Source organism: Dendrobates tinctorius, unplaced genomic scaffold, assembly GCF_039654945.1.
Source record: "Dendrobates tinctorius isolate UK_male_01 unplaced genomic scaffold, ASM3965494v1 ptg000162l, whole genome shotgun sequence".
In the NCBI taxonomy this organism is placed as follows: domain Eukaryota; kingdom Metazoa; phylum Chordata; class Amphibia; order Anura; family Dendrobatidae; genus Dendrobates; species Dendrobates tinctorius.
In genome coordinates, this window is record NW_027361829.1 from 30881532 (window position 1) to 30893762 (window position 12231).

At 46.4% G+C, this 12231-nt stretch overlaps 1 protein-coding gene across 6 annotated transcripts in view; it reads right to left on the reverse strand.

The window, feature by feature from the left end:
• The window catches only part of PDE1C (phosphodiesterase 1C), a 1540979-nt gene that overhangs the window by 734340 nt on the left and 794408 nt on the right, over positions 1-12231 (reverse strand). For all 6 annotated transcript variants that reach the window (XM_073549936.1, XM_073549937.1, XM_073549933.1 and 3 more), the window contains 2 exons: positions 1284-1397; positions 326-508 (listed from right to left, as the gene is read on the reverse strand). In XM_073549936.1, coding sequence (XP_073406037.1) covers positions 326-508; positions 1284-1397 — 297 coding nt within the window. The remainder of the gene's footprint in view (positions 1-325; positions 509-1283; positions 1398-12231) is intronic.

Consider the following 12231-nt stretch of genomic DNA (forward strand, 5'->3'; position numbering starts at 1 on the left):
ACCCCCAGAAACATATGGGTGAAGCGCTGTACAGATTAGTTTTTTAATATGAAGCATTATGAGTTGTTGACAATCCTAGCTTTGGGGATAAAATTTAGATTTACCTAAAATTATTTCCGGTGTTGAAAATTTGGGAAACTGGGGTATATGGGCAGCAGAACAATAATTACCTCTTCTTTAGCAACATGGCAGTTAACCAGGTAAGACCTGTGTTCTCCTTCATGATACATATTTCTAATTGTTCAGATCATCAACAAGAATTTTATGTCAATGGGACACTAGAGTCCGAAAAAGAAAACACATTACATGAAAGATCCTTTCATACCTTTCCACAAATATCCCAGCCTGCACTGCATGAACGATGCTTCTAAACCGCGGCTTCTCCTCTGTTCGCCTCAGCATCATCCCCATTTGTCGGGTAAATGTAGATGCAAGCCAGTCCCGCACTTCTGAAGGAACAGAGTCTGACTGGATGTCACTGAGTTCATCTTCCGTGTCCAGTAAACGTCTAGAGAAGACAAACATTTGTCATTTTATGGCACTCCCCAAATGTACATTGATGTTATTCAAATCAAATAATGTTCTAAACTGAGCATGAGGCCATCATGAAGCCTACCAGGATATGATAGGGTAGACTCACATGGTTGTTTCGCAGTAGACATATTGAAGATGTTGTCAGAGCTGCCAAATCCTCATTATACTATAGCAATGCCACAGGGACATGAAGCAATATATAGTTTCTGTTGAAGTCAGTGAATGACTTTGTAATGCATGGATTCAATAGTTCTTCTATATTGAGGCTTGACTAATATAGCGGATTCTTGGTTGATAGAGGAGGCTTTGAAATGCCCTATATTACTTACTACATTTTAGATTTAAAAACCAGTATAGACAATATACAACACCTAAATTATTCCATACTATTAAATTTGTTTTAAAAAAGAATAAAACTAAAAGTTTCACCAAGCACCGTCAAAATGGATGGATGAGGGCAGAATGTGGGTGTGATGCCACAGCTCGCCCATTTCTTGATGATGAGCTACAGCAATCTTTATGCCAGAAATCTTTCTCCAGCCAATGACTGAAGTAAGATTTGTGAGGTGGTGCAAAGAGATGTACACCAGTTTTCAGATGAGGCTGATTAATTAAAAGTCATGCATCTCTTAATGAATCACACACCTCTGACTCCAGTATTCTCCTTCATCAAAACTGGTGTGAACAACGCTGGTCTTGATGTATTGGGGCCAATGTGTCACATATAAAAACTTATGAGCCTTTCTTACCTCGTCTCATCAATGTAAACTGACTCCAGAACAGTTGCTGCATATTCCAGATTCTTTTTCAGGTCTACCACAGAAGCTTCTCCTCTTTCAAGTTGTTTTACCAGACATCGTAACCTACAGGGCACATAACAAAGAAAGTATATCAAAACCTCTATAAATTGAAAAGCTTATTTTAATTAATAATTCCTTGCACTGTGTCTCATTTCTTCAATGGCATATGAACTGCATTAAGAGTGATCTCAGAAATGTGATAAAATTACAAATTAAATGTTGGATTAATTAAAATATTCGACTTTAAGTGTAATTAAAGTATGAAGTTATTATAAGTGAATATTATGTTAGATTAGCTTTCCCTGCTGTGTAATGTAGATAATAAGAACTGTGCACATATCACTGTAGAATACTAAACCACAGCAAATGTGATGGTTTCTGAGTGTTTATGTCCACATCTTTCAGTTTTATGGTTGATGTTGCTATAAATATTGATGTCATATTTCAAAAAAGACATATCATATTTGACTGTATTAAATCTGTACACAGACTGGTCTGGGGACACCTTTGCGCTTATAGAAATGCATTTTTTCCACTATCCTAAAGATACTGGTCCAGACTTGATACACTGTAATAGTAGGAAATGCTTTATCATCTAAACCACCAGCTGAGGCTGATCACTGCCCAATTTCCTTTTAGGCTTTGCCAATATTATGTACCGATGTTACACAAAAGATGTAATAATAATAAATAATAATAATTTGATTTCTATAGCGCCAACATATTCCGCAGCACTTTACATTTTAGAGGGGACTTGACAGACAATAGACATTACAGCATAACAATAAACACATAGATCAAAACAGATACTAAGAAGAATGAGGGCCCTGCTCGCAAGCTTACAATCTATGAGGAAAAAGGTAGACACGAAAGGTGGATGCTCTCATTGTTGGGACCAGCCATAGTGTAAGAATAAAGTGTTCATGTAATGCTGCATGAACCAGTTATCAGTTTAAGTATGTAACAGTACAGACACAGAGGGCTATTAAATGCTTAAAGCATGTGAGGACATGATGCGAGGAACATGGTTATGGTAAAAATTATAAATGGGCAACACAGGGATAGTTAGGTTACTGCGTTGAGGTGGTAGGCCAGTCTGAACAAATGCGTTTTTAGGGCACGCTTAAAACTGTGGGGATTGGGAATTAATCTATTAACTTGGGTAGTGCATTCCAAACAATTGGTGCAGCACGTGTATAGTCTTGGAGACGGGAGTGGGAGGTTCTGATTATTGAGGATGTTAACCTCAGGTCAATAGCTGAACGGAGGGCACGGGTGGGATGGTAGGCTGAGACGAGGGAGGAGTTGTAGGGTGGTGCTGAACCATGGAGTGCTTTGTGGGTGAGGGTAATAAGTTTGTACTGGATTCTGGAGTGGATGGGTAACCACCAGTGTAATGACTGACACAAAGAAAGAAGGACTTCCATTTGCTGTACAACCAAGTAATATTTAACAGAAGTCCTTATTGTCTTGGGGGGGGCAATTGGGCACCTTCCATTAAAAAAAACCTCACATCTATGGGACCAAAGTGAAGGACATGCTAGCCGCCAATTAAATCTTTCTAGTATATCTATTTGGGATGTCACGGATCAGCTGCAGCCCTGTCATCCGCTTAATGATCAATTTGTCCGAAGGCGAGGACAGTAACGCTAGCGCTGATTGGGCACTGGCATCACGTGTCACAACACCACACGAGAGCCTCGGGGAGAGCGACTGCCGATAACACAGGAATGGCGCCAGCTCTGAAGGTGAGTATAGGCTTTATTATTTTATGGGGGCCAAACATTTTAATCAAGAAGGATTTGTCCTAGTAGTGTGTGGGGAAGGTGACTTGACGGACAGATGAGACTGGTAGAAGGAGGGGACGGTTTGTGCACTAGTGACAGAGATTGACAAGTTAGAAAGGTAACAGCAGGGAAAGACAGAAAAGGGAGTGCAGTACCGTGAAATGACCACAAGATGGCAGGGGAGAGTAGTACAGGACTTAACATCAGCTTAGGGCTTAGGAATCCGCTTATTCATGGGGGGCGGGGAGATAGGAGCCCGGGTGGGAAATTCCCCTGTGAGAGAGGGGATAAATAGAAGGCGGGGCTCCAGGAGAGTCTAGTCCCGGGAGGAGCTCAGAAGAAGATGGGGAAAGTGAGAACAGCTCGGCCAGGGGGACAGACAGAGAAGAGACAGTCAGGGGGGTTGTCCTGACCCGACGGACCTCAGGACAGGCAAGGAGAAGAGACAGCCAGGGGGGAAGGCCCTGACTCGACATACCGCAAGACAGACAAGGCCCCGGGGGTACCGATTGGAAGACGACCTCAGGCAGGTGAAGCACTGGGGGTAGATTGGTCTAGGACAGCCCCCAGTGAAAGATCCGCGAGGTGCGTTACTGCGACTGGAGCTCAAGAATAGGTACCCGGGCCTGGCGATACAGTGGTGTAAAGAAGCTGCGGTGCGTGTTTGGTGGTCGTCAGGAGGACGACAAATAAATCCGGAACTGTTACAAATGGAAGCTGTCTCTGTCTCGTCTTTGCCTCATCTGGTAAGCAGTGGTCCACCCCCCTAGACCGGCCAGCCCCTACCACATTTTGGCGTAGTCGGCAGGATCGCCGCCGCTAATACGACACCTTCCGCGGCAGGTCTGCGTTTGAAGAACCTAGAAGGACTTGGACTGTTCCTCTGTGGATTACAAACACCTGTGGATTGCAAATCGCTGACCTGTGGATTATAAATTGGAGACTGTGTTCCGGATCCTTGCTTGTTATTGGAGGATCTCGAGTGGTACGAAAGCCAGACAACGGGCGGAGAAGAGGAGCGACTGAGGGGCCGCGGGAGCGGCCGCTGAAGACATCGCCAGGGAGCATCCCCACGGGACCCCCCAGCCTGGAGGCTAGCCCCGCCGGACGGCGGGGTGAAGAGAGGAGGCTGTGGGAGGAGCCGCGGGATGACGTGTCAGAGGCCGCAGCGCTGGGGAAGGTGAGAGTTCCCCCGGCTCTGTCGGCGACCCCGCAAGCGGCCCCCACCACCTGGCCGCACCGCGCGGCCTCCTGTGCTTGTGGAGGCTCGGCCACGGAGGGCTCGGCGGCCTCCGCCGGGCTGATCGATGCCCCTGCTCCGGGTGGGAAATTCCCCTGTGAGAGAGGGGATAAATAGAAGAAGACGGGGCTCTAGGAGAGTCTAGTCCTGGGAGGAGCTCAGAAGAAGACGGGGAAAGTGAGAAGAGCTCAGCCAGGGGGACGGACAGAGAAGAGACAGTCAGGGGGGTGGCCCTGACTCGACTTACCGCAAGACAGATGAGGCCCCGGGGCTACCAATTGGAAGACGACCTCAGGCAGGTGAAGCGCTGGGGGTAGATTGGTCTAGGACAGCTCCCAGTGAAAGATACGCGAGATGCGTTACTGCGACTGGAGCTGAAGAATAGGTACCCGGGCCTGGCGATACAGTGGTGTAAAGAAACTGCGGTGCGTGTTTGGTGGTCATCAGGAGGACGACAAATAAATCCGAAACTGTTACAAGTGGAAGCTGTCTCCGTCTCGTCTTTGCCTCGTCTGGTAAGCAGTGGTCCACCCCCCTAGCCCGGCCAGCCTTTACCACAAGTGGACTACCCGTTAAGTAAACAGTATCCCTTCCCAGTGTAGATTTGAACATAATTTACATTTTTTATTGAACTCTTCTAAAGGTACTGTCACACTAAGCGATATCGCTAGCAATATCGCTATAACTTGTGACGTTATAGCGATATTGCTAGCGACATCGCTGTGTCTGATACTTACCTACGACCCGCTCCCCCGCTGGCTATCGCTGATCGCGCAAGAACGTTCAGGACCGCTTCTCGTTGTCAGCTTCCTGTGGCGCTTCCTGTGGAGAGACAAGCGACGAGCGTGGAGCCGGGCGGGAGGACGCAGGATCGCCTAGTGTGACAGGTAAGTAGCGACCCCCGTCCCCAGCGATGTCGCTGGTGAGATCTGCCTGTGTGGCAGCTCACTAGCGACCACTTAGCGATGTACCAGCGATCCTGACCGCGTCATATCGCTGGTCGGGATCGCTGGTACATCGCTAAGTGTGACAGTACCTTAAGTCCTATCCTATAGTCTTGTTTTTAGTCTTTTAACATGAAGATCCATGATTATTTTGCAATCTACCATGTTGGCGTTTTGGGTGAAATGTAATTGGTGATGTTTGGACAGAGTCTGTAGACACTTTAGACTAAAATGATTTCAACAGTTAGATGTTCATCTAAAATACTGCTAAGTACCATCTATTGCTATGTCATTCACTGCTCTTTACAAGCATGCTCATATTTAGCCTGTATAAAAATGTTGGAAAATAGTTTAATGGATCCTGGTTCTTAGAATTCCGTGAAACATTTACAATACAACAGTACATACAAGATGAAGTAGATATGAAGAACTCTTAAATGCAAAGATAACACCTAACACAACCAATAAAGAAAGTGTCGCCCTTAGGGCAACTGTTTCATCTACCTGTGCTAGGAACCAACAAGAGCCTGAGACACAAATTACAGCTCTCAAAACTGAAAATTGTTCTCTTAAATTATAACCATTTCAGTAGAAGAAACCGTAATTACCTTGGCACCAAACAAATCATAGACAGCTGGATGTATTACATATTTTTATTAAGAATAAATAGCACCTTTTATACAGATTATTTCTGTTGTCCAGACAATGCTATACAATTAAATATATGTTCAATATGGGGTCCTATGATATAAGGTAAAAGTCTATGTCAGTAAAATTACAAGGGCAACTGTAATCCAATTTTTCCACTTGTTTGTTCGAATAAAGACTTCCTTTGAACATTTATTCATTATCAGATTTTTCTTACAGTATACAGTAAATGCACAGTGACAAACAATATAAAACACACAAGTACTTCATTGTTTTTAATGATACTAAGCGTAGGGAAGAAATCATGGGGAGATATTGCCCTGTTCAAATGTACAAAATTGAAACTTATCTTAGGCCCCTAGTGCCCCGTTCCCTGAAGCTTTGCTGCAATTTTGCTCATCTTTTAAATTCCTTGTTGCACCATAAAGAAGAAAGAAGAATAGAGGTGTTGCCACTTCAACTGGTTGCTTTCTCAGTCAGTAAGTCAGAAAATGGATCCCTCAGGAGGTAGAACAGTGGTAGCATGCAATATGGTTTTGTAAGAGTGGTGGGCTGTGCTGCTGCGTTCCTACCCTGAAGACACAGAATGCGTCAATATTGTGTACATTGAATAGTGTCATGAGTTTCTGTGCATCTAGTGTGTAATGTGATATGGGTTAGTATAAGTACTGTCAATATAGCAATGTAAAATATAATATGCATAGTTTGTACACAATATATGTATAACGACAATAGGCTTAGTACATACTGTCATAGGAAAGTAACTGTAGTTAGCTGAAGGCACAAGGTAAGACACAGTTAATGTTTGGAAGCTAGCCCACAGTGGGAGGTGGCTAGTGCTAGTGAAAAGCAGCCCCTTCCTGGAAGTGACTCACATAGGGAAAGACGGTAACAAGGTCAAGTTTAAGTACAGTGGGATGCTAGGGCCAGCATGTATCTACCATTCAAGGCAGTGAGAGGCTGTAGTAGAATCCTGTGCAGACATCCTGGCAATGTCAGGAGCTAAAGGCCTAGCATAGGGAAAAGGGTGCCTTGTGTCCTCTGGGGCACAGGGGTAGATGGATACAGAACAGTGTGAAGGGAAGGTGACAGATCCCGGGTTCACAAAAGAACTAGACAGGAAATCCCTGGGAATGACAGAGTCAGTGGGCATAGGGATAGTCTAGGGGGAACAGATGGTAGGGCTGAAGATGTGTTGTGCTAACGAAGTAAGAACAAGAAGTGTTGTGCCCTTTCCCACATGTGTAGTACTAAGATATTAATGACCATCGGAACCAATATTGGTAGTGTCACGCCACGCTCACCTGGGGGCAGGACCTTGGTCCCGACGTCATCTCTTCCAGAGCCGCGGCCTCTTCGGGGGTCCTGCCGGGTGCGCACGCGCAACTCTCGTGCCTAGGTTCCTGTCTCCTCCATGTTTTGTGTGCGCTTGCGCGCTCCTCTCAGTTCGGCCTCCAGGTCCGTCCTCTCTATGGTACTGAGGACTTGACCCGGAATCCCTAGCAATCATGTGCTATATCAGGCTACCTCTTCCTGGGGGAGGTGCCTGATTATGGTTGTGCTTACTGGCTTGGTGTGCCGTGTCCCTGTCTGGCTGTGCGCGGTATTCGGGTCCTCTGCCTTGCACTCTGTTGTGCCTCTTGGCACTTGCTCTGAACCTGCACTCTGCCTTGTACTCGGTTGTGCCTCCTGGCACATGCTCTGACCCTGTACTCTGTCTCATAGTCAGTTGTGCCTCCTGGCACATACTCTTATCCAGTGCTCCATCTTACTCTCAGCTGTGCTTCCTGGCACATACTCTGATCCTGTGCTCTGTCTTGTACTCAGTTGTGCCTCCTGGCACACAGTCTGATCCTGTGCTCCGTCTTACACTCAGCTGTGCCTCCTGGCACATACTCTGATCCTGGGCTCTCTTTTGTACTCAGTTGTTCCTCCGGGCACACACTTTGATCCTTTGCTCCATCTTACACTCAGCTGTGCCTCCTGGCACATACTCTGATCCTGTGCTCTGTCTTGTACTCAGTTGTGCCTCCTGGCATCCACTCTGATCCTGTGCTCTGTCTCTTACTCAGTTGTGCCTCCTGGCACACGTTCCAATTCTGTACTCTGTCTTATGCTCAGTTGTGCCCTCTGGCACATACTCTGCTCCTGTACTCTGTTACACCTCCTGGCCCACCTGCTGCCTGACTCAGTGTTCTGACGTGCTCCTTTTCACGCATCCTGCTTTACTCATACCCGGACGTACGAACTCGCTGTATACCACGTGTTCCCGTGCCCACGCTTTACACGTGCCTGCAGACACATTCACTCACTCGTGTCTCCTGGTGCCAGCAGTCGTGGTACCTCACCCCCTGAGGCTTGCCCCTGACACTCCCTGTATAGGGGGTGGTCTTCACTAGGTCAGCTCGCCCTGGGAGGGTTGGTGCCATGATCCTGAGGGTCCACTCCAGGAGTCGTCACAGGTAGTCTGTCTTTAGAGACCCCTTTAAAACCTCTTTAAGATATTATACATTAACAGTTCAGCTCATATTAGCCTTGTAGTTTTCTGTAACTTTCTTAACACCTGGATATTGCATAGTTTCTAGTGAGAAAATGCTTGTTTATAGTATTCATCCAATTATCACATAGTTTCACTATAAATGCTTGGTGAGAATGGTGTATGGTTTATATTCTTCAGGGGGAAAGCATATGTTTAGATTATGCATCCAATTATAGAATAGTTTTGTTCTTAATGTATAGTGAAAAATAACATTCATGCCAGGAAAGATTTTGGGTATTGTTTATCCAATGACTTATTTGTCCGGTGTTGAATGACATCTACAGAGCTGGCCACTCAGAAAAAATCCTCTTAAATGACAATGATCCCTTGAGATAATACAATAACCAAAAAGAGGAAAATGAAGGACAAAGATCCAATGTATAAGAATATATAAAAATACAAATTTTATTATATCTCATAAAAACTACATAAGAAAACACAATAGAAAAGAGTACCACATAACAAGGACCAATACACAAGGAAGCATACAGGTGGTATAGCCCAATTGAGGTTATATGCAAGGGTATGTGCCAAAAATTATGCTGTATACATACCCCATACATACGTGCTCAGAGATTTAGTTTTTGCTGCATGATTTGTGACTGCTAGACAGCTTGCATACATGTGAGGAATGCTTGATTTAGAGAATTCCCACATGTATTCAGCCTGTCTGCAAGTCACAAATCATGCAGCTGAGACACAAAAAAACTAAATCTCCAAAGACGCCAAAATACTCGGAGATCACCCGAGCATGCTCTGGAGACCCAAGCAACGATGCTACCCACCCATCACTAGTTACAATCTGATGAACTTGAACTCTCCAGTAAACTTCTGTTGGTTTAAATAAACTCGGGTATCCCTGAGTTGCGTGCAGCGGCTCCTGAAAATGGAGGCCTGGAGACAGTGGAGGCATGTGGCCTACAAGTGAGTGCGATGCACCCAACACCTGACAGCACAGGAGTAAAGTGCCAGGGTGCTATGGAGCAGCAGCTCGGCCATGTCTACTGCCTTCGGCCAATTTACAGTTGCAAGCAGATTTGGATTCATGAGGCCTAGCGCACTATATACAAAAAGATGAAATGTGACAGGGTGGATCTGGCTAAACAAAATTGATAAGAGAGCTCCACACTTTTTTGTGCCATTTATAATACTGGTGTCTTTTCAAGCAACAGAGAGGTCTTTAGGTCATTTTGTACTAAGGCCTCTTTCACACATCAGGTTTTCGCCGTCAGGCGCGATCCGGCGCTTTTGACAGAAACCGGATCCAGCGAAATGCAATGCCGGATCCGGTTTCCCCCCCATTGACTTGCATTAGAGCCGGATCGAGCCGGACGGCCATGCGTTTCATCCGATTTTCGCCGGATCCGGCAATGTGATGCGATCCGGCGTCTGGAAAAAACGGCTACTGTAACGTTTTTTGTCTCCGGCGAAAAAGCCGGACACGCCGGATCCGGCGTGTCCGGCTTTTTCATACAATGAAAGCCTATGAGCACCGCAATGCGCCTGATCCGGCGACCGGATCCGGTTTTTTTGGTCTGAGCATGCTCAGTAGCTCTGCCCACAAGACATATATAAAAGCAAGACAGTGGGACCCTCAGCCACACCCAACATGCCACTCAAGCCAAGAACCAGGAGCAGGAGAAGGCAGCAGACATCTGCAGCAGCACCATCAGCACCACCCCAAATGGAGCAGCATGCTGAACAACGGGAGGGGAGTCCAGCAGCAGATGAGAGACAGTAATTATCAAATCCCCCATTCCTCCAAACTAGGGCTATTGAATATCAAGATATTCATTGGCCCTTTGTTTCTCTTTATTCAACAGCCGCCCAATAGATGCAGCAGCAGCAGCAGAAATGGCAGCAGCTGGAACACCACCCACAGCCATGGAGTCTGGCCACCAGGAAGACAGCACATCATCTTCTGGGAGCCCTCCCTCGCATCGTCAGCGTTTGACGATAAGTTTTTATTTCCAAAATCCATCATCTCTGTAATATATGTCTATTCATTGCCTTTTATTTCAAAACAGGAATCACAAGATGAAGAGGAGCTCCCAGAAGAAGAAGGAAGGGGTGGACAGACACTTGGAGTGGGCTCACAATTGGTAAGTTTTTTGCATGAAACGCAGAAACACAACATCACACTACACACAACACATAGAAAACAATGTTCTGCAGACCACACACAGCAAACAAATGCCTACATCCAAAGACATAACATTTTTTGTTTTCTTCTCTAGTCTACCCAATCTGGTACTCGGCCAAGAGGTCCTCGCAGTGCCTCCCAGGGTCGTCGGCGACAGCAACGCGGCGGTCACCAGCGTGTAAGTATAAATATTTTTGCTTTGTTTTTTTGCACTTTTTATTTCATTTCTTTTGTGGAGGCTAATTATGTTATTTTTGTCTTTTTCTTTAACAGCCTTCACAGCGTGCTCCCGACTCTGACGGTGAGGATGGAGGACTCGATGTGGACCACCTCATCGATCTCGTCAGAGAAAGGGAGCCGCTCTGGAATATGGCTGACCGCCGCCATGCTGACCTTATCGTTACCCGACGACTCTGGGAGGAAATCTGTTCGCTCCTTGTGGACCGCTGGGAGGACCTCGAAGCTCGGGCCCAGATTAAAGAGCGTAAGTATATACAGTACCGGTTGCTTGATTTAAACCAGTGTTTCCCGAACTCCAGTCCTCGTGGTCCCCACGGATCATGTGTTCAGGATTTCTATTTACTTTGGAAATCCTGAAAACATGACCCCTGGGGACCATGAGGACTGGAGTTTGGGAAACACTGATGTTGTATACTAACCACTTTGTCCTTTCTCGTTTCAGGGGAGAGAATTGTGAAGCGGTGGCGGTCTGTGAGGGATCGTTTTAAGAAGGAGTTCAATAAAGAGATGCGGGCCCCGAGTGGACCTGGAGGACGCAGGAGCAAGTACAAGTACGCACGAGCCCTGTCGTTCCTCCGGGAAACAATGCTCACCAGAAGGTAAATATTACACACCACATGTGACAAAAAAATGTTTAGATGTAACTTTTTTTTTTCAGCCAGGGCCATACCATGTCACTATTTTAATTGTTTTTTTTTCTCTTTATTCCACAGCACGGTGAGCAGCACTCGGGAGCCTGCACAATTGGACCCTTCTGAGGCGATCCCTGAGGAGACCGGCACCGAGGGACACTTCGACCGCCCCGGTACATCTGCACCTTCCCAGCCTTCCCACACATTCGACCCATCTGTCCCATCCACCAGCACAGGAGCATCGTGGCCGCCTACATTACATGAAGCTGCTGGTGAGGAGATCGCTTTCCCTTTACCCCACCCTTCTGCCCCTGCCACCTCTAGTACACCTGCGGGTACTGGGCGGCAGCGGCAGAGGGGTCAGGAAAAGAGTTATGCGCCAGAGTTCTTACATCTGAATGCATCTTTCCAGAACTGTCTAAAAGTCTTGTCAGAGCAAATCTCCACAGGCTTTCAGCAGATCAACTCCAGCATTCTGGAGTTGAAGACACTTCTGCAAACCATGCATTCAGAAGCAAGATCTTCGCCAAACCACACCTTTTTCAGGTCTGTTGTGGAGCGCATGGCAACACTATCTCCTACCCAGCAGATGCATGTAATGCATTCGTGCCACGGTGCTCTACAGCAGGTTACCTCCCAACCTCCACCTCCCACCACTGTAGTTCCTCCACCTGCACCCCCTCCAGCCACTTTCCATCCTCCCCCTCCTATTACATCTGCACCC